A 22,889-nucleotide genomic window follows, 5' to 3' on the forward strand; every position below is an offset into this window, starting at 1 on the left:
TTCAACAATTCTTGAGATATCAAAAGGTTGTCACATCTTATAATATCCGTTTTTAGAAATTAGCTTTCAGAATTTTTGCCTCATTTCCATGAAACAGTTAACAATCGTAGTTTTTTGAACATAAGGAAGGTTTTACATTTTTGACGAAAAGTGATGCATCCTAGAGAAAAGACTTTATTGTTTTAAATTGAATAGTAAGGGAAAAAATAAATGTACGTAAATATCTTCTTTCGAGTATCCATGTCTGGGAAAGCTCAGATCGTTGAACGCCATGTTGTGCATCGATTTATTTAGTACTTTGATGGGGCTATTGGATTTTAACAAAAGGTTCTCTGCTTCCTTTGGTCAGCATCTTTGGTTTAGTTGTACGATACTGATGAGCTCAAATAAGGGCGAAACCGGTTTATCGCTGATCTCCTTTTATGTCGGCAGTCTTTCTATATTATAATCGGAATGTAGATTTCTGCCAGTTTATTTGTTCTTGATTAATTTTATTTTGGAGTGTTTATTTTTTTTTCTTGAAAAATATGAGAGTCATTGTCCTTAAGAATGTCACCATAGTTGCTGAAGATGAGGTAATTATCGCAATGTACAAGCATCCTAATGAAGTCTTCCTTCACACTGAATCTCATTCAAATGTCTCGATCTATTTGGAAAATATCCGAATGTCTGAAAATCAGGATGTTCTATTACTGTCTTAGGATAAGGAGTGCATAGAATTTGTTTTGAAGATTCTAGAAAACCAAACAGTTGATGATTCAATAGAGAATTGCACTCTGAAGAGCTCTGCGAAGTCAACAAAAAAATATTTTCTGCTGAACTGGGACAGATATTTGAAATTATGGTATGAAAATACAGGTTTTCGAACACGCTGAATCTATTGCGAGCAATTTCGAAAGCCTATTTCTCTTAGTTTAGATTTTCATCTTGAAAATGGCATTTTTTAAAAATTGCAGATTTCAATCTGCGATATGTCCTTTTATATTCGTCTGATCGAATTGGGATTCCCGGTTCTATAATCAGCTTTGCCTAGGCTTCCATCCTAGCACAAAAACTCGATCTCGAAAATCTCGATTTTTTGGGTCAACAATGAGCAAGTGGTTAGACCCCCCTAAAATGACCTAATTGCTACTCTGTCTGAAAATCAGGATGTTCTATTACTGTTTAAGGATAAGGAGTGCATAGAATTTGTTTTGAAGATTTCAGAAAACCAAACAGTTGATGATTCAATAGAGAATTGCATTCTAGAAAGCTCTGCGAAGTCAACTCGAAAATGAAAAGGGAAAAAACAAAAAAAAAATTTCTCCAAAACAGGGCCAGATATTTGGTATTTAAATATAGGTTTTTGAATACGCTGAATCTATAGAGTGCAATTTCGAAAGCCGATCCCCCTACAGGTTTTTATCTTGGAAAGGGCATTTTTCAAAAATTGCAAAATTCACTTGAGAATTCGTAAAGACCGAACGGTTGCGCCGAGATAGATGAACTTTTCATATTTATTACTAGAAGAATTGCTCTATCAGAATATGTATCACATTTAGATCTATGATAATTATCCTGAAAGAAAAAATAATCGAAATCTGCCCTTCGAAAAATTCCCAAAAAGTTGGGTTCAGTTGAAACCGCTAGGGTGGATGAAATACCGAGATTTATCACTAGAAAGGTTGCTCGTTTAGTTTTTAGGATGTTTCACGTTTAAATCTACTATGATTTTCCTGATAGATACCAAACTCGAAAGAGATTTCGAAAGCCTATTTCCCTTAGTTTAGTCACCCTATCACAAAAATTCGATTTCGAAAATCTAGATTTTTTGGGTCAAAAATGAGCAAAGGGTTAGACCCCCCTAGAATTACCTGTTTGTTAAAATAACATTTTCTTAAAGCTCTCTGGGTAACTGTCTAGTACTCAGTAGTCGCTGTGTTACCGGGTAGTACTCAGTAGCCCTTGCCAGTATTGAATGAGGGTCCATCAATTCCAAACGTTCTCCATCGGTGAGCTATGTTGCTTTGATGAGGTCAAATGAGAACGAAATCATGGTCAGCATCTGTTTTTCTTCGATGGGGCGTACTAGATGGCTAGTTCAATTCAGATCTTGACATTTGTTGATATCCATATCAGCCGGTGGTATGCATCTGAATTTATCCTTATTATTTTTTTTTAAGGTTTTTCAACAGCCTGTATCTCTTAAGCCGAGCCGATTCGGAAAAAATGGTAAGGGAAAAAAGTGTTTCTTTTGACCTCAAAAATTTACTGTTAAGAAATTTGTACGAGTCGAAGGCTTTTATTCGGTTCCAAGGTGATTTCTGCTTTATGTTCGAAAATTGCAAATCGTGTAACAGAATCGATTCATCATCGTATGCTGTTGGGGACCAACTGGGGAGAAATTAGAACAAATTAGCTACAAGACCAGGATCTGCAACATTTATCCCTGAAATATTAGATCAAGATCAAGATCGCTTGCTCTTCGGAATAAGATCATGGCGAGAAATTGGCATTATCCCTTGTTTTGTTGCCGATATGAATGAATTGCGTTTGTGTCTTGTTCTTTCACTGTTAATTTGATCAATTTGTACATTTCTGTAAAGTTTAATGGAAAATTAATAGTATTTTTTGGTATTAATTAGATTGCCTTGACTCGTGTCCTTTTTGTGATAATGACTAAGCTGATAAAGAGCATTCCAATTAGCTCCTTCTGAAATTTAGCGAACACATAATACAGTCTTGATATCAAGGTATAGTAGTACTGAACCTACGTCAACTTTGTGAGATTTCTGAAAACAGTGATGCTAATTAAATCATTCCCTTCAAGGTTAAATTCCCCTAATTCCAATCTGGTGTCGAGCTCTGTATGGATATTCCAAATATTGAAAAATAATCTTTTACTCCCTCGTCTCCCTCAGATTATGTTTGATGACAATATTATCTGATGAAGAAAGATGAAAGCTGACCCATAGCTAGAATAGAAATGTAAATGAGAGAATGTTATATTTCCGATATTTCGTTATGCGAGTAGGACAATCGACTGATAAATGGTAAATGGTATGAAAGTATCTTCTTTTATTCATTTTCAAAAATTATAATGAATATTGATTGTCAGTTCGATGATACAAATATGAAAGTTGATGCGAACGAAGTCGAAATATGAAAGAAAATATCATTTTATGCTTACCACTACCACTAAATTAACCAGATATGAGAAAAATAATATATCAAATATTATAATTTATTAAACACTTAATTTCTTCCTAGTCATTTCTCATAAATAAGGCCAATAGCTTTGGGAAGAAATTTTATTAAGGATTAGAATACCTTCCATATGTAGAAGGTACTTATGCAATGATTTTTCGATTTGATAAAGCCGTTTGTGAGATAGAACTGAAAATACCATTTTTTATGATTCTTCAACTGCCTGAATCTTTTAAACCGAGATGATTCGGAAAAAATGCAAAGGAAAAAAGTGTTTCTTTCGACCAAAACAATCTACTGTGGAAATATTTGTACGAGTCAAAGACACACCCTGTATAGAAAAATTAGAAAAAATGAAACACGTACTCGATTAATTGTTACTTCCAAGAAAATAGAGAGCAAAATTATCGATGCAGGTCGATTCAAGACATAGGTACAACAGAATACTCCGATCATCATAATAGTAGGTTCCAAAATGACGCAATAGGAACAACATCGATACAAACCATCTGTCGACAGTCGTGACAGACTTATCGAGAAGAAGTAATGCACTTTGCATCTTCACCGAGACATCAAGTCACCTGTAATTCGAGGTCAAGGCCCCACCAAGTAACGAAGCACTTGACCCACCGGAGATGGATGACCCACGGGCATCGTGGTCGGAAGCGACATGATTTCTACTGGAAGTGGAGGCATCCTGATAACGACTTTCTCCTGCTCGGCGTGAAGGTCGGAACCGGAGCACTTTCCCCGAAAAAATGATTGAAGGGATTGCCGAACGCCCAACGGCGTATTGACATTGACGAAAACTCAAACGAAAGTACAAACGCAACGAAAGTGGGCGATAAATGAAATACCATTCATTCTGAAAATGTTCGACTTGATAATTGTTGTTGGAGACTGGAAAGTTTGTTTTTTAGACATAGAGATAGTCGTTGAACAATGACATCAACCTCAAATGTTTCATATTCCAGGCCTTAACCAGTACCGGTGTTCATCACACACAAATGGGCAATACCATTGAGTATTAAACCTCATAATCAATAAGAAGTGCAATACGCATATTAGACTAGAAATATCGAAATCCATACTAGGTGATTATAGAGTAGAAAAATAGGAAACGTCCTCATATCTCTAGTACTAAAAACCGACTACATTTTGATCAGTGAAAACACATTTGACAATGAGATGGCGCTGAAAACATACTGTCAATGCAGAAAAACTGTTTAATAACAGTTTTCTGTTTTATAATTGAAAGAAAATTCGAATTCTATTCCTTGTATTGAATTTCAATATCGACTTTGTTGAGACCAGAAAACAAACATCCTGAGCGACAAAACAAAAGTATGGTTTCGTTTTGTGATCAGAATGTTCGGAATCAAATGATATCAATGAAATACACTGTCGGATGTGCTATATTTTCATTTGCAATATATAAAAAATTCACAAATATTTGAATATTTTAATCCTTTGAGCTGGGGCTCTAGGGCTTTCAGTATAGAAAAAAATGTAAGGATATATTGATTAGATTGATAAATTTTTCTGCTCATGATTTTAAAATTGATTTTGTGGTAAAAAATGAATCCAACGAAAAGGTAAATAGCTGGACACATTAGTTGTTTTTGCTAAGTTTCCAAAGCTCAAAATATAATAACCCCAACAGTGTTAGATAAGAATCCTGGAGGGTGGATAGAATTTTCTATTCTTTCCTCAAATCTTCTTGTTTCAACATCATCTGTAAATATTTCAGGACAGATTTAATTTTTTTTTGGGTAAATTAAAAAGGACAAGGGAATACCTTCGATTTAGGTCATAGAAAAAATTGGGTATAAACTATTGAACAATTTTTTAATATCTCATATAATATAATACAATTAACAACTCAGAGCTAGTTTCAAAATAAAGCTTCTTCAAATGTGTGATTCTTTCATCTCTGCTTCATACATCAGGCAGAAATTTCCTTGAGTCTATCTTCGTATTTGCTTCTGAACTTCTTTTCCGGGTCGAATTTTTCCAGCAACTCTTTCCACAATTCTGGCTTTTTCTCTATCAGAAATTTTATAACTTTTGCGGCTACTTCCCTCTGTTTATCAGTACACCTCTCACAACCATCTTCAAGAGCTTTTGGAACGGCCTCTGTGAAAAAAGAGACATATATATGCTAAAAAAGTTATAGAACATTTATATTGGCCCCGTTTTCAAACCAGATCACCTTTACCAAACAGGACAAAGAGAGTTTGGTAAATCCTCCAAGTTAATAATAGATATAATATGGGTGTAGAATACTATACTTCATCCTCCACTGTTGAAAATTTTTAAATAAACATAAATTTTCACGTTTCAAACCAAATTCTCTATTGAATTATGACTCATAAATAACTAGTGCTTTATGATTTTGTGATGATGTTCAAGGAAACAGATCGATTACTTATAATCAAATTCAATAGTCGTGGATAAAATAATAAAATATTTTTTTACTTATTTGTAGTTTGATATATCGAAACAGGGATTTACAAAGTTTCTTGAATTGACATATTGATTGTCCTTGATAACTTTATTGAACATCGTTGAATCTAAGAACTTAAATGTTATACCTATATTTCAGAAAAATAGGTTATTTCATCTTCACTTCACTGTTTTCTTGCAATAATTGATGTTTTTATCTTTTCCGATAACAGCTTTTGTTGGATGATGTGTAAGTATGTGTTACTTTTTAACTTTGGATATTTTTTTTATATAGATACTAATTACTTACTCCTCAAATTTTCCCCTTCTGGTGTACAACCGGTGCCTGACATTAAGCATTTATGGTAGTTCAGCAGCAATCTATCATTTTTCAGAATACTATCAACATCTAAATTATCGAACTTCGATGAGAAAGGGTCATCATCATCACAAAATACACCAGCCAATATGCATGTTAAAGCTAAGAACAATGTAATTTTCATTTTGATCTCTTCACACAAACGTATAGTTCGCTACTGAAATTCGAGAACTGATATCGTTGGTATCCATTTTGGGGTTTATATACATTTGATGTCTTAATTTCTTCCTTTCATAAAATGTGATAATTAGTGGGAAAAGAGACGCCAGATCAGATATAAAAAATCCTTTCGAATTAATACCATAATTGAGTAACAAGGGGATCCATTTGAAATAGGAAATATGCAATTTTTGCTCAGTTTTAGGCTCATCCAAACCCGCTAAATTAGGATTTATTATTGTGTATATGGGAACTCCATGAATAATACTCAAGGTGAAGATTATCGCCAATCCAATTTACTGCAGAATAGAATATTATGACAGCAATTCAAAGTAGAATAAATATTAATATAGGAAAAGTTTAATGAGATCTGATTAGATTAAAGAATCATCTTACGATTTGCCCACCCGGAAAAGTTGGCTGATCATCATTAGTTCGTTCTTTAGTTTCAAGTAAACAGGTGTCTCAATTAAATTACGGAAACTTTTGTAATGAGTATTTGATTTTTGTTTGCAGTGTAGTATTCTTCAGTAATTTCGGTTTATTGTCTTAAATGACCACCTCAACTTCTTAAAGGGAGAGTTTGGGTTGAGTGACACTTTTTCCAAATGAATGGGGACTGAAGAGAAAACTTCTTCAGTTCGAAAATAGAGGTTTCCCGAAGAAGGCAGAGAAATGTTTGTATAAATGTTCTAATAAAAAATTGTTGTCAAGTAGGCCATGGAATTTTTAAGGTTATTGAATCCTAAATCAGAAATGGAGAGAAAATAGAAGCGGAGTGGAAATATTCTGTTGACAAGAAATGTTTTTGCGACTTCAGGATCGTTTATCCGAATGTTCATTAATGAATGAACAAAACGCTTACAGCAGGTTTCATAAAACTTTGACTTTCCAAGAAACAATTCGACAGTAACTTGATACCCAGAACGAAATCAATAAAACCTTTGCATTTCTGAATATATTGAAGGAGTCGCAATTGAGAATCTTTGAATGGATGTATAAAAGTCATAATTTTCTCTAAATGGGCCCTTCATGCAAGAGATGCTTCCTACATACAACAATTTACGTGGATGAACAGTTCTCAATTGACTTGCAGTAAAATGTTTATTGCACATGGTGTAGGCAGTAGTGTTTGCAGGCCTTCATGCCCTGAAATTTTCATCCACTTCGTAGTACTGAAAATAAAAATCAATGAATGACCGAGTCACATGTTACCAGTTTTAAAACTGACAGTTCTTCACCCTACAAAAATTTTCGAACGATATTTTGAGGTTTTCACCAAAAAATTATACAAAAATTTCAATAATCAGCAACTTAAACGAGCTTGTTTTGATAAACAAAAGGCGGTACGAGAATCAAAACATTCAAACGATGAAGTGCATATTCCTCATTTTTCAAGTTCAAAATGGCCGGCGAAAAAAATGTATCAGAAGTACAAAATTTTGTTTAATTCTGACAGCCCTAGAACCCCACCTCCAACGATTAAAATGAACCGATATTCTGTTCACGATGGAGCGTATGTTCTAATTTTTTTCGAAAATTTAAAATGAACATCCAAGAAAATTGATGGAATGGGTGCATGGGGAAATAAATTTTCTTGGCCTTCTTAAATTTTCAAAAGAATCGATCGTAGACAGAAAACCAGTTTGTTGTGATTCTTGAAGTTAGAGCTCTAAGTCAAAAATTTGAATTTTTCTTAGTTGATCTGATACATTCCTCTATCAATTTTCTTGGCCAGCCGTTTTACACGTTCGAAAAAATATGAGGAACATGCTATCCATTGTTGACAGAATAGAGGTGGTTTATTTTGATTTTGGAGCTGGGGCTCTAGGGCTTTCAGTATAGAAAAAAATGTAAGAATATTTTATTGATTGGATTGATTAATTTTTCTGCTCATAATATTTTTTCAATTGATTTGGTGGTAAAAGATCCACCGAAGAGGTAAATCCCTGGATACACTAGTTGTTTTTGCTAAGTTTCCAGAGCTCAAAATATAATACCCCCAACAGTGTTAGATAAGAATCCTGGAGGGTGGATAGACGGAATTTTCTATTCGTTCCTCAAATCTTCTTGTTTCAAAACATCATCTGTAAATATTTCAGGACAGATTTAATTTTTTTTTGGGTAAATTAAAAAGGACAAGGTAATACCTTTGGTTTTGGTCAAAGAAAAAATTGGGTATAAACTATTGAAAATTTTTTTAATATCTCATATAATACAATTAACAGCTCAAAGCTGGTTTCAAAATAAAGCTTCTTCAAATGTGTGAATCATTCATCTCTTTTTCATACATCAGGCAGAAATTTCCTTGAGTCTATCTTCGTATTTGCTTCTGAACTTCTTTTCCGGGTCGAATTTTTCCAGCAACTCTTTCCACAATTCTGGCTTTTTCTCTATCAGAAATTTTATAACTTTTGCGGCTACTTCCCTCTGTTTATCGGTACACCTCTCACAACCATCTTCAAGAGCTTTTGGAACAGCCTCTGTGAAAAAATGACATATATACATATACTAAAATAGTAACATTTATATTGGTCCCTTTTTTAAATCAGATCACCTTTACCAAACAGGACAAAGAGACAACCAAATTCTATGAATTTGATATTTCACTGTCACAGAGCACTAGATATTTGATGGACCATTGAATTATGACTCATAAATAACTGGTGCTTTATGATTGTGATGATGTTCAAGGAAACAGATCGATTTATAATCACAATTCAATAGACGTGGATAAAATAATTAAAATTTTTTTTACTTAAAGTTGGATATATCGGAACAGGGATTTATAAAGTTTCTTGAATTGACATATTGATTGTCCTTGACAACCCTATTGAACATCGTTGAATCTAAGAACTTAAATGTTATACCTATATTTCAGAAAAATAGGTTATTTCATCTTCACTTCACTGTTTTCTTGCAATAAATGATGTTTTTATCTTTTCCGATTGCAGCTCTTGTTGGATGATGTATAAGTATTTGTTACTTTTTAACTTTGGACAATTTTTTTTTTCATGTAGATACAAATTACTTACTCCTCAAATTTTCCCCTTCTGGTGTACAACCGGTGCCTGACATTAAGCATTTATGGTAGTTCAGCAGCAATCTATCATTTTTCAGAATACTATCAACATCTATATTATCAAACTTCGATGAGAAAGGGTCATCATCATCACAAAATACACAAGCCAATATGCATGTTAAAGCTAAGAATAATGTAATTTTCATTTTAATCACTTCACACAAATGTATGGTTCGCTACTGAAATTCGAGAACTGATATCGTTGGTATCCATTTTGGGGTTTATATACATTTGATGTCATTTCTTCCTTTGATCAAATGTGATAATTAGTGGGAAACGAAACGTCAGATCAGATATAAAAAATCCTTTCGAATTAATACAGTAATTGGGTAACAAGAGGATCCATTTGAAATAGGAAATATGCAATTTTTGCTCGGTTTTAGGCTCATCTAAACCCGCTAAATTAGGATTTATTATTGTGTATATGGGAACTCCATGAATAATAGTCAAGGTGAAGATTATCGCCAATCCGAATTACTGCAGAATAGAATATTATGACAGCAACAATTCAAAGGAGAATAAATATTAATATAGGAAAAGTTTAATGAGATCTGATAAAGATTAAAGAATCATCTTATAGTTTGCCCACGCGGAAAAGTTGGCTGATCATCATTTTTTCTTAAATTGCCACCCCAACTTCTTAAAGGGGAGAGTTTGGATTGAGTGACACTTTTTCCAAATGAAAGGGGACTGAAGAGAAAACTTCTTCAGTTCAAAACAAGAGGTTTCCCGAAGAAGGCAGACAAAAGTTTGCATGAACGTTCTAATAAAAAATTATTGTCAAGTAGGCCATGGAATTTTTTAAGGTTATTGAATCCTACATCAGAAATGGAGAGAAAATAGAAGTTTTTGCGACTTCAGGATCGTTTATCCGAATGTTGATGTGAAATAATATTATCAAAACTTTATAACCTAGGTACTTTTTCGCTATGTGTTAGCGCTGTCCTTAAAACAGGTGATGTTCAAAGAAAACAAGGATGTGATAGGCCAAAGAAGAGAATTCCAGAGGTAATCAAAAATGTTGAGAATGTGTGCAGAATCTCAGACGCGGTAGGGAATGTTTTTCAAGATCGGCTCATTAGCCTCAAAATAACGTTTTTGAATATGTCAGAAGAAGACGTGAGAAGTGTTTGCAGCAAGCAGGAATACATTTTCATCCACTACTCTACTACAGAGAACTTTGAAATCTGAAACCCATTCTGAAAGAAACATTCAGTATCTTTTCAATTGAACATATTGGGATTCTATTGTTTATTCATATCATTGAAATAAGTACAATCTCTTCACATAATTGAAACCATAAGTATTATAATACCTCTATTCATTCAAAATTCACGTTTTCGACGTATGGAAGAACTAAGAATTTTTCCAATCGCCTTAGATTGTTTGGATTCTTTCAATCTAACCATTCCAATTCATTTAAAGAAAAAATTCATTTCAATTCAGGAATTAAATGCTATTCGGATTCCAACTTGAAAAGTGACATAATTTCATCACAAAATATACTTGCAAATTTATTCTCTCTGTTCAAAAAAGCATGTTCTTGAACAGTTGCTCGATATGAAAACAACTTTAGGTTGTTCTGGTTTGATCGAATTCGATGTCCCTTTCACTAGTGCAGTAAAAGTAACGTTTACATTCCACAGACCTTGGGTTCTATATTAATTCATTATAATTTATGAATTATAAATGGTATTGATAAATGATTGTTCTCTACCGTTACTTCTTGTTGTGGAGGAGCAATAGAGATTGATGCGTCTATAATTTTCGGTTTGAACCGAATTTTTCCTCTGTGAACTCAACTGCATGCACTGCTGTTAGATAATAGATCTAACGCTTATTTCTCTTGGATGGATGTGCATTAGTTTGCATTCTCCTGTGTCATACCCCTTTTCTTAAAATTTTCATATAAATTTATGTGCCATTCAAAATATGAAATACTACAATGAGTGGTTTGGTCAGCTCAACGATTGGATCACAGAATCATACAAAAAAGATAGCATAATATACCAAAAATTCCAAAATTTTTATGAAGAAAGTTGTACCTACTCAATTCATATTTCCGTAGAAATCAGTAAACTGAATTTTTTTACTTAAGACAAATATCAAAAACTTGACTTTCTTAACAGCAGCAAGCATTTCATTGCATCATTACATGACATTTTATAAGAGTTTTTCGGCTATAGGTTTTATGGGTCTACTTTGTGAAGTTTGCGGATGTGGCAAAATAAGAAATCTGTATAGTACCTACATGTGAATATATTTTTAAAGGATGCTCATTGTCGGGTAAACAAGGGTGATATATTTTTATCACATGTGTTGGAGATTTCATAATTGACGTTTTTCCGGCGTTTCTGTGCAATCAACCGGTGATTTCGGTTCAATAACTTCATGTTCGCACTTCTGCAACTCAAAAATTATCTGTACCATTTTCGATAAATCGATTCGTAACAGTCTATCCACTGAAGAATTCTACCACAAATGATTCGCGTAATAGTCCGTAGGAATTGCCTTCAAATTGCTATATTCAGAAGGTTTGCTTTGCAGCGAAATTCAGAGAAATCAAGTTTTCGTTTCCTCATGTTGAAAGAGTAGAGTGAATATCATTTTAGATGAAAATGTGGTATTTACTAGTTCTTAATTAACAGTCTATATTATACCTACATGATTCGTTGCGAAATCTGCAAACTGATTTCAAGTTTCAGTAAGAACTGTTACATGGTGCTTAAGTATTTCATCATTTCATTCTTTATACTTTCAGTTAAATAGTTCCAGTAATACTGGTTGATACTTGATTGTACACCTTCATGAATCCAAAATATATATTCTGTTCCAATTTGAAATCAGCTGGAAATTGGGATTTATTCTGCAAAATACTTTGCTTTGTTATGAAATCAATAAATTTAAATGTCTGATGTTGGCTTTGTTTCGTTATTTCTTTATTTGAAGCATCTCATGACTATGAAATGAATAGAATAAAGCATGAAAATATCCCTTGGAAGAAGGACATCTAATGTTCAAAGTAGCTCAATAGGATTTCCAGCAAACAGCATTTGAAGTTCAGCAAAGGTATTAGTGTACTTCGAGCTTATAAACTATTTTGTGCTCTTTTTATTTCATGAGATAGCTAAAACTTCCCTACGCTATAGCTTTCCATCCTGTTGCAGAGTGCTGTGAGATCAGTGAGATGATTTTTTTCTTTACACTCCAGCTCTTCCCTTCTATTCGTCCCAGAACCATGTAGAATATAGTAGCTGATAGTAGTTACTCTGATAGTATTGATATATTCTTTTTTCAATCTTACTTTATGCTCAACATTGATTTTAATTACCATTCTAAACTGAATCTTCTGATTGAATCAAAAGAAGTAGATTGGCAGATAGAATGTATTCATTGAATATATTTACGATAATTCCTTTTTATTTTTCATTCCCTTATCACCATCTCCAAGTCATCACCATGAGGAAAACTCTCGATAGAACAAAAAGGCGAGCCTGTAGTGTAGTGTCCTTTAGGGCTGAGCTGATGCTTCTTGTGATTCTGACTAGCTTTTCCGTAGTTCTTTTGTAGGAGCACAGGACTAGAGTTTTACTATCCTATCTTAGATTTTCATGTGGCTCCTTCCCTTCTTCTCTCGTGTACCTTCCGATTTCTAAAGAGCCATTGATGAGTCAGTTTCCGCATATATTAGATTCGAAATAAAACTTCTGTGTCAATTAATGAAAAATAGTTCTAATGACCCAAGTTGAAAGTAAAAAAACAGATTTCTATGAACGGAAAAGTGTAAAACTCGATGATAATTCTCATAGAAATACAAACGCTCAAAATTTTTGACATTTGAATGCTACAGCTCTCAGTTTCAAATTTCAACATCAAATACCCATGTCTCTAATTTCCATTGAAGTTTCACGATTCGAAATTACATAACATTAGAATTTCTGTTGGTTCGAAAAGATGTCCGACGATTCAACGAATAAAGCTGGTAAGTCTTATAGAATATAAAAATGTTTTCAGATAACGAAAGTCATGACGATGTAGACTGTAGGTACCTAGTACATATTTATGAAAAATAGCGTGCTATAAACGTATATGTGATCTGGTCGGTGAGATTTTGAGTACCTTCAGGTCAATTTTCTGTACAGTACTCGAATTCATCTGACATCGTTAACCAGAATAAGCCCTCTACTTCTTATGCACTGAATTCTTCAAATCAAGTTCTGAGTCAAATTTTTGTTAGTTTCTGTGAAATAACGTTTTTTCTATTCTGCCTTCTGCCTTCTGCCTTGAATTTAGGGTTCGTTTTTTTGATTAGGTAATTTCAGCTTCAATTATTTCGTATAAAAATTGAAAAAGATGCCATACAGTAAAGAGCAATATTTCATTAATCCACATACTAGTGGTGGGTGAAGTAGCACCAGCACTCTCAAATAGATGATAATATTTTCGAGTTCTTCATTGCAATGATAGCATACTCTTACGAATTACCCCAAGTACAACCCTGTCGCAAGGCATCTTGCAGATTTTTTGTTCAATGCTCTTTGCGACCTCTATCGATTTGTCTGGAGGTTTCGTAAACCCAGTTAGATTCCTACAACCTGGAGGTACTATTTCAAGAGGCAGCACAAGTTACAGTGAGGGGTATGTTGAATAGAAGAATACACTAGTTTCAGGAGGAAATGAAGCCTTTATTTGTGATCCTTTTATATGTGATGCGAAAAAATCCAGTGCTTATTGAATTCACAATTTCATAAACTAAAAACTTTTCGAAACTTTATATTGCTTGAGTTATGTTCAAAAAGATATTGGGATGAAAAATTAGAATTCTTCATTTTGCTTAGACTAGCTTAGACCAGAACCATTAGTATGGTACAATGGCAGAACCTAGGAGTTATGAAGTTCTCTTGAATTTGAAAAGTCCATTTAATGCAAGGACAGACTGCCTCATAACAGAAGGGAAGATGAGGCTCACTCATATTTTAAAATTTTTTCTTCAATTTTGATTTGGAATTGGGGGGGGGATTTAATTGTTCGAAGACTTAGGTAGTAATGAATCTTCCTGAGATATCTAAGGTTTTCACCAATTCACTCATATTCTAGATTTAGGTTATAGGTTAACCCTGAGTTTTTGCTATCATATCTGATGAATTCAGGAGAGAATAGTCATCATAAAATGGAATTTCAGTTGAGTTTAATCTCTTACAGGGCCTGGTCCAGCTACTTATTATCTTCCTTCGACCATAGGCCACAACAATCATGACATATCCAAAAGCAGAAGTCCTAGTTTTTCTATGGGTGTTCGACTCCCTGGATTGTTTTGCGACCAAAACGTGCAATCTCCCAGTCCTGGGCCTAAATATCAAGTCGAATATATGACTAAATATGGGAAGGCCAACGTAATACCCAGCAATTTTAGTCTGAAAACGAAGAGACCAAGAAGTTCAGCCGGTAACTTGAGAATCCTTCTCATCTTGAACAGTTTTTGCTATTTTATTTTTCAGTCCAGAAGGATTATGAGTGAGTATTTATGTGCTGGAAATAATTCAATACATTTCAGGTAAATCTAGGAGTTCGTCTACGGACAGAAATGCACCAAGAAATTCTAATTCTCTACCGAGGAATTGCACGAACTTGGAATCACATTCAAACATCAGAAGTAACAATAATTATGAGAAAAGGAAAAGCGTTAAAGTGGGAGATAGTAAAATGATAAACCTGAGCAATGAACTGAAGGCGTTTTGTAGGGAATTCGGAGACTCTAATACTGTCCCCAAATCTAGAATATCGAGCGAACGAAGAAACAGCACTATGCCGCCCAGATATAGGAATGATATACGACAGCAGAGATAATGTGTAGTATTACGAAGTGAAGATGAAAATTTTGACAGTAAATTAGAAGTTTTTACTAGATCACCAAGGGGTTGTGGATTTTTTACTAATAGTTGGGGAGCCCACGATGCTATATCGGGATTTACTCGAGCGTCGTAGAGATCTAGTGGAAGATTAGATGGTAGAAGGAAAAAAAAATAGGTTCTATGATGTATGCACTTCCAGCGGTGGGGAAAGCGTATGCAGGTTCTCAAAGATGTAAAAAAAATCGTTACGTGTCTCTGATAATGCTAATCTGACAGTTTGCGTGGTGGGGCTGGCCGTACGGAAGAGTTGAAAAGGGTAAAAAAAAATCCGAGCGTGTCAGATTTTTAGAGGATATGTTAATTGGACCCAAAGGGAGCTATTCTTCAAAGGACTGATAATTGGGACGTGACACAAGGTCACAGCGGTCCCTTGAAAATGAAAAAAAAATCGTTACTTGTACAGGGTGGGCAAAATTCGTTGTCTACAGAGAGGATCTCGAGAACTATAGCAGCTAGAAGAAAACGGAGGACACATTTCCGAGCTCATTTTCGGAGAAACAAAGAATGGTGAAAACCGCAGCCTCCTTCGATACTTCCTTTTTGATTTTTACAATATCGTAAAGTTCTCATACCTAACTTTTTTGTGTTTGAAGTTACAAATCTGAAACTTGAACCTTCTACAGACACTTTTTTACGTAGAATCCACCGATGAGCTCAAAATATTTTTTCATTAGGTGAACTTTCATTTTTTTAAATGCAAACTTTTAGTGAATTTGAATATTTTTGAATTGGAAAAAAATCTTTTGTCAGTAGATTCTAATTTTGGAAGTGCCTAAGAAGGTTCAAGTTTCAGATCTGTAACTTCAAAGACAAAAATTTTTGAGATGTTTTCCGAATCGTCGAAACCTCAATTTTTATTTATAACTCGAAATCTAAAAATGATAGGCCGATTCTGTTTTCAGATTTGCATTAGTCATAAGAAAAGAGTTCGAGAATGTGTCATCCGTTTTCTTCTAGCTGCTATAGTTCTCGAGTCCCCTCAGTAGACAACGAATTTTGGACACCCTGTACATACTCGAGCGTGTCAGATTTTCATGCAGATGGTTGATCTCGGTGTTGCAGACGTGTTGACCCATTAATTTGACACAAATAATGTGGGCTGTTTTTAATCTCACAGTTTGAAGATGATAACCATTTTATCATCACTGGAAAGATTCGCTGATGGTATTTACTTGGTCTGTAGTTGGGACGCCCACGATGTTGAATCGTGATTTACTCGAGCGTCGTGGAGACCTAGTGGAATTTGACAATTAGATGGTAGAAAAAAAAAAAGGGTCTTTGATGTATGCACTAACAGCGTTGGGGAGAGCAGGTTTCCAAAGATGTTAAAAAAATCGTCAGGTGCCTCTGATAACAAATTCGTGTTAATCTGACAGTTTGTGTGAAGGGGCTGTTGTTTTGAAGAGTTGAAAATAAAAAAAATACTTTTTTGAGTGTGTCAGATTTTCGGTATTTTAATTGTACCCAAAGGAAGCTACTTTTCATGGGAAATTGCACCACTAAGAAAGGATATTCGATTAAATTTAGCAGTAGCGTTCTTGTAGGTAGTGTTTTTTTTTTCAAGTAAAGCTCAAAATATCGAAACAATTCAAAATATTTTAAATATTTAGTTAGTTAGTATTATTCTCTTCACACAGTTCTCCTTGCTTTTTTTTCTTAGTAGATTTAGGGGATGTATTGTCCAAGCAATTTGTTATTCTTGTTATAGACTATAGCTACCAGCTTCTTTGCTGAACGCACAGTACCAATGGTTTTTCCTGAAACTTCCTAAAGATTGCAAGATGGGCGAAACTATATTGAGAAATGTTCGGCAAATCATTGCGTTCGTCTTGAAGTTTAGTCTGGTAACTTTTTCTCCTGATACAAAAAAAAATCAGGAAATAATCGAATGGGAAATCATAATTTAAAACGCATAATATCGTATGATATCAACATTTTATTCAAGGTAAACAAACATTTGGTACGACTTATATCTAGCTCTCATTCTTCATATAATGCTCATTTGTTGGATTTAATATTCTTGAGTTCAGCTTCGTACTTCTTCCTGTAACTTCCTGAGGGATCATATTTCTTCTCAACCTTTTCCCACAGGCTTTTCTTGTTCTTAATCATGAACCGCATGATCTTCTTACTGCCCTCCTTCTGCTTTTCACTGCACTTGGCACAGTTGTTCTTCAGGGCATCGGGAAGGTTTCCTGAAAGAAGAATTGGAAATGAGTTAAATTCACAGTTGAAAATTTCAAATTCACTATAAGCCAACGTCGATGTTGATGTTCTAAGACTTAAAGCTTCTTTGAGTTTCTATTTAGATCTAGATAGATTGTGAAACTGGGTGGTAGCACATCTAATATACCGTAGATTCAGGTGACTTGGGACGATTGTTGAATTCAACTTGTCATATTTTCAAAACGGTGACCTATTTTTATCTGAAAAAGAGCTTCGAATATGCTTAATGACTAAGGCTATTGATTAGGATATATACCATGCTTCAGAATTCTGATATAAATTTTGAAAAAAATAAAATATACTTGTCCCAAGTCACACACCGATTTGGGCAGCTTGGGACACAAGTTGAAATCTATTGATTTCTCAACTCTCAAATGAAAAAGGTGACTTGGGACGGTGTATAGTTTTGAAAAATTAGAATTCGTGATTATATAGTTGAAATTCGGTAAGAACATTAAATGATAACCCCTATTACAGCGAAAGTAAATATATTGCAACTCAAATGTAAAAAAAACTGAACAAAACAAGGGAACTTTGATTTCCTTCATTCTTTGGTGATTTCTTTGTGGAAATAACATAAATATCATGCGAAAAATCGGCATATTTCCTGCTGCCAATGCGCCGCTTGTATCTATTCGGCATTGTCCCAAGTTACCCTATGAAACAACAAAATAAATGAATGAGATCCGTGTTGCCGATTGATTTGTGTTCACAAATCAATCGGCAACACGCCGATCAATCGCAAACAATCGCAATCAATCGCAAACAAGGTTGTTTAACCTTGTTTTATGACATATCTGATATCCCAATATCCCACGTATCCAGAAAAAAAAATTACACATGCATAAAGTGAAACACATGTACAGGACACTATAAAGTATAAGGATCATAAAAAAACGCGCTTTTACTCTCCCGAATTCGTTAATTGTTCCTGTCAATTCAAACGTTCTGGTCACGGCAAACTCAACAGGAATTAATTGTTAAACTAACCGAAAAGACGATACACAATCTTATAAGTTTGTCCCTTCACTCATAAATGGTAAGAAACAAAGAAATTTGCAAGGAGGGTAATTGTCCCAAGTTGCAGGACTGTCCCAAGTCACCCGAATATACCGGTACGCAGCTTGACAATTAGCGAAATATCGAAAAACCGTTTCAAATATCGAGCTGTATAGAGTCATCTGTATTTATAGGGGTTGAAGAAAGGAGAACAGATTTGAAAAATATGTGTATCTAATACCCTTGAATTTCCAATTCAAGATGACAATAAGACGTTTGGCGATATTTCCGATTTGGAAAAAACTTTTCATTTTTCACCAAAATAGGCAACCTTAGCATGATTCGTCCAACTTCTTACCATCACCATCTTCAGGATGGTGGTTACGACCAACGAATATTGGTTGATTTTTTATTCGAGCAGTAGTTACTCACTTTTCAGTTCTAATCCATCAGGGGTGCAGCCCCTTCCAGTCATCAGGCAGTTGAAATAGTTCTTGATCAGTCGGTCGCTCTTGAGGATTTCATCCAGATCAATATTGTCGTACTTTGTGGTATATTTGTCGGCTGGTCGGCTTTGCACAAGCACGAAAGAGATGAGGCACAAACTCACTACGTATTTCAACATCTTGAACAATTTTGATGTTTTCGGTTGAGCGGGCGTTTATATAAAGAGAAAATTCCGTAATGAGTTTTCGATGTCTCGTCTCATAAGTACCTTTTCAATGGTTTTTGATGAATTTCCTGGTATAACGGCGACGTGATATGGTGAACGATCAAATTTCTCTTGAAATGCGTATCATTATTACCTATAGGTCATTTTAGATATGTAGATAGTAGTTAGGAGGGCGGGAAAGTTTGTACCTAATGAGTATTCTATTGAAAAGAAGGTACCTACTAAATTGTTTTTAACAGAGATCAGTGAAGAGGGGACAATCTACTTTGATATTCAATAATTCGGAAATAAACTGAAAATATCCATTGAGCATATGAAGTGTGAAACCGCATTAAGATTATAAATCTGTTCATTGACCTTTCAACCCAGAGGAAAATAATATTCACCCTAGGCCTTAAATCGAAATCTTCGTTCTGCTTTATCCCATTTTTGAGCCCTTCATTCTAAAAAATTGAGAAGTCATATATTCAAGCTCCTCAATCTTTTATCAAGCTCCATGTCTTTTCGTATACGAGTGTCTTATGTTTTCTCATACTATTCAAAAAAATTCAATTAAAAATAGCGATTTTCATGACTACAAGGAAAAAACAAGATTTGAGACCCGTATAAAGAGACTACAAAAATGTCTAAATATTAAAAATTTCTTGTGCTATCAGTTCTTCAAGAAAATTCCTCTTTCCATCAGGGAAACATCTGTAAAGACTATTGGAAGTTTCATTAAGCCTTACCTTTTACGTGTGGCTTTCTGCAGTCTGATGTGTGACGATATATTTTGATTTTTTTCATGTTGTTTTGATTTTTCTGTATTATTCCGCTGACTTGTGCAATACAAAGTGTATTTTGTAAAAAGCACCGAATTATAGCTATAGAAAGTATTTCATTTCCAACAAGGTTTCTACGGGGTGGAATGCTTCTGAACAATGTGGTGTAAACATCATCGAGAGCAGATTCAACCGTTTCATACTTTGATGAATTAAAAAAATTTATATGAAAGACCTATACTTATTGTTGACAAGGAGTCACTCCTCAAATTTTTTAGTAACTATTCATTTACACCCTGTTACACTCGAGTCTATGGGTGTTGAGCTCAGTAAATCATGCAAGTGATTAATTGCCATAATATGCCAGTAGAAAGTTGTACTGTATCCTCGTGATTATTTCCAAAAAACCTCATCTTTTTTTCAATAAAAATCCCAATATTAAGAATAGGCAACCAAATTTTTTTCGGGTTTTTTGTTTCATTGCCTTTGATACCATCTTCAATAATTTTCTTTAGCACTTCCCAATATATACCGAGTGCTGGGTTCATAGGTCCATAGGTAATTGTTCCTGGAAGCAAGCTTGTTCACGACATTTAAGTATTCCATGATCTTGAAGGACAGGTAGTGATAAATATAAAGAATTTGATTTAAAAAAGATTTAATACTCAATTAGTATAACTGAAATATTTTCCAATCTATATCTCATATATATTTTCATAAACATATTCAATTGCATATTTTCAAGCATATCAAAAATGTTCATGATAAAACTTTTAGGTACTCGAAAAATAACAAGGAAACTTATACCTTCCATAGCAATAGAGCAAATATAGTAAGATTTCATGGAAATGAAATAAATAAAATATAAATAATTTCTCAACTTTCAGCCAATATAATAACTTCATGTAGTTTCAAGAAAACATTGATTTCTTCCTTCCAGAAACTAATGAAGTATCTTTTTACTGGATTCAACTTCAAACTTTTTTGAAATATTTTCAAAATTATTCAGCTATCTGAAGTCGTAGGTTGTGAAACCCTGTTCTTTGAGGAAAGCTGCCCATTTTATCCTAAATTTCATATCTGGATCGAATTTCTTGAGGAGGGCTCTCATCAGTTCAGGTCTTTCTCTGGTGAGATAACTCACTATCTTCCTAGCTCCTTCCAAATGATCCTTTGTGCAATGTGCACAGCCATCTACGATGACTTCTGGAATTATTCCTGAAAAATGATATGTCAACAATATCTTCATTTTATGGCCAGCAAGAAGCAATGGTTTCAATATTCAAGATTCATCTTCATTCTTGAGAGTATATGTAATCTAGGTGCAAAACGGAGAAATTTTAATTGATACATAACTTCTTTTCTCCATGATAGTTTCCGTAGTCACAGCGTTTTTCTGGAAATTTTTGTAAGTCTGTCAAGCGGATTTCATTTCATATTTGAAATTCAATCATAAGAAATATACGAAAAACTTATTGTCCATCAGAAATCTTCAAGGACTACATTGAAAAGTGGAGGTCAAAAGAAGCATTTTTTTATACCATTTTTTTCGGTTCGGATAAAAAGATGAGTATAACCAATTTAAGTTTTCATAATAGGGGTGTGCCACCCCTGGAAAAACAAAATTACCTTCAGAATAACTAGCTTAATCTGTGGCACTGCACATCTGTGGATCTTTTAAACAGAGTTGTATTCAGCCAAAGTAACCCATTTTTCAAATTTCACACATACCTACTTTTTAATTTTTGAACATCAAATTACTCGAAAAAGGCGCATTATACGAGAAAATATGAAGAATATTCTACAAAACGTTCAAATGTTCATTAGGTAGCGTCCAACTTATTTTTGGTATTTTTATAGTACGTACTGGTCATAATGAGAACCTTAGAGAACGTGGGTGATATCTTCAGATCAAAAAAGATTCATCAAATAAATGAAAAACTATATTCCGAAATTCATTTCACTCGATGAAACTATTTGTGAGATAGAACTGAAAATAATTTTATTATGGTTTTTCAACCAGCCTGTATCTTTTCAACCAAGCCGATTCGATAAAACTGGTAAAGAAAAAAAGTGTTTCTTTTGAACCCAAGAATCTACTGTTAATATTTGTAGGAGGCAAAGACTAATCCTGTATTCGACTCATGCATGTTTTTTTTCTCAAGAACAGTAACTTTTGGCAAGAGATTACAGAAGAGTAATCAAAAATCAATTCACAGGGGAAAAATGTGATGGATTATATCTAATTGAGCCACACAAGAAGTTGGGAAATATCACGTATTAATTAAAATTTTCCAGAACATTTTTTGTGTTATACTCACTTCTAAGTAATTCTCCATCAGGTGTGCATTTTAAGCCCTTCATTAAGCAATTAAAATGGGCATTAACCAGTCTCTCATTTCTCACAGCAACATTTAAGTCCACACTATTGAACTTTGACGTATACTTTTCCACGTTCGTTGAGTACACACTTGTAAACAGGAAAAAAACCAAGACATACATATTTTTCTGCATTGTTGACGGTATCGAAATGAAAACTTTATATTCAAATGTGAAATGTAGACATTCACTTGAACGACAGATTGATGAGACTTCCATAAGGATCATTTAGAACTCAGTTGGAATTTTTAAATGTAGAAATAAGTAAGTACTTCCTTCTTAATCAAACATAGAGAAGGTTTTCTTGTCTGATGAAATACATTTTTTGTCAAAGCTAAGTCTGGCTGCAAATATATTGATACGGAGTGTGAATAAGTAGTTGCAAAAAGCTTTAATAGGTGATTCCTCATCAAAAAATTGTATGGGTATTTCATATGAAAAATTTTTTAGCATCTCATGCTTCGATACAACCCTCTGAAGATGTGACCTAAAAAGTAATTTTTTCTTGGTAACCAGAAAACTGGCAGAAATGAAATTAATCATACTTTCTATGGGAACGAGAAGGCAATAAAAAAATGTGGGTGGTGTTCAACTATTTATTTAAACCCTGTATATACATTGATGCAATGAACATCGATGTCATACAATTGAATATAATAATAATCGATCAAGAATAAAATTAATATAA

The 22,889-nt window shown here is 34.0% G+C and overlaps 5 protein-coding genes across 5 annotated transcripts; 1 reads left to right on the forward strand and 4 right to left on the reverse strand.

Annotated features, from left to right (window-relative positions):
- Positions 1 to 5,055: 5,055 nt before the first annotated feature.
- On the reverse strand, positions 5,056 to 6,171 carry LOC123307857 (allergen Tha p 1-like). Its single transcript, XM_044890322.1, has 2 exons — positions 5,942 to 6,171; positions 5,056 to 5,322 (listed from the first exon to the last, which is right to left on the reverse strand). Exons 1-2 carry the CDS (start codon positions 6,132 to 6,134, stop codon positions 5,132 to 5,134), a joined length of 384 nt encoding a protein of 127 aa, XP_044746257.1. The 5' UTR covers positions 6,135 to 6,171; the 3' UTR covers positions 5,056 to 5,131.
- Positions 6,172 to 8,350: 2,179 nt separating this feature from the next.
- Positions 8,351 to 9,431, reverse strand: LOC123306861 (ejaculatory bulb-specific protein 3-like). The gene is made up of 2 exons (XM_044889035.1): positions 9,205 to 9,431; positions 8,351 to 8,652 (listed from the first exon to the last, which is right to left on the reverse strand). Exons 1-2 carry the CDS (start codon positions 9,395 to 9,397, stop codon positions 8,462 to 8,464), a joined length of 384 nt encoding a protein of 127 aa, XP_044744970.1. The 5' UTR covers positions 9,398 to 9,431; the 3' UTR covers positions 8,351 to 8,461.
- A 3,645-nt stretch (positions 9,432 to 13,076) lies between these two features.
- Positions 13,077 to 15,140, forward strand: LOC123306857. Its single transcript, XM_044889030.1, has 3 exons — positions 13,077 to 13,233; positions 14,454 to 14,696; positions 14,806 to 15,140. The coding sequence occupies exons 1-3, from the start codon at positions 13,206 to 13,208 to the stop codon at positions 15,096 to 15,098; spliced, it is 564 nt and encodes a 187-aa protein (XP_044744965.1). The 5' UTR covers positions 13,077 to 13,205; the 3' UTR covers positions 15,099 to 15,140.
- Positions 15,141 to 17,084: 1,944 nt separating this feature from the next.
- On the reverse strand, positions 17,085 to 19,062 carry LOC123306859 (ejaculatory bulb-specific protein 3-like). Its single transcript, XM_044889032.1, has 2 exons — positions 18,821 to 19,062; positions 17,085 to 17,358 (listed from the first exon to the last, which is right to left on the reverse strand). Exons 1-2 carry the CDS (start codon positions 19,011 to 19,013, stop codon positions 17,162 to 17,164), a joined length of 390 nt encoding a protein of 129 aa, XP_044744967.1. The 5' UTR covers positions 19,014 to 19,062; the 3' UTR covers positions 17,085 to 17,161.
- Positions 19,063 to 20,649: 1,587 nt separating this feature from the next.
- On the reverse strand, positions 20,650 to 22,529 carry LOC123306858 (allergen Tha p 1-like). The gene is made up of 2 exons (XM_044889031.1): positions 22,144 to 22,529; positions 20,650 to 21,040 (listed from the first exon to the last, which is right to left on the reverse strand). The coding sequence occupies exons 1-2, from the start codon at positions 22,427 to 22,429 to the stop codon at positions 20,832 to 20,834; spliced, it is 495 nt and encodes a 164-aa protein (XP_044744966.1). The 5' UTR covers positions 22,430 to 22,529; the 3' UTR covers positions 20,650 to 20,831.
- Positions 22,530 to 22,889: the final 360 nt, after the last annotated feature.

This window comes from Coccinella septempunctata, chromosome 2 (assembly GCF_907165205.1).
Source record: "Coccinella septempunctata chromosome 2, icCocSept1.1, whole genome shotgun sequence".
NCBI lineage: Eukaryota > Metazoa > Arthropoda > Insecta > Coleoptera > Coccinellidae > Coccinella > Coccinella septempunctata.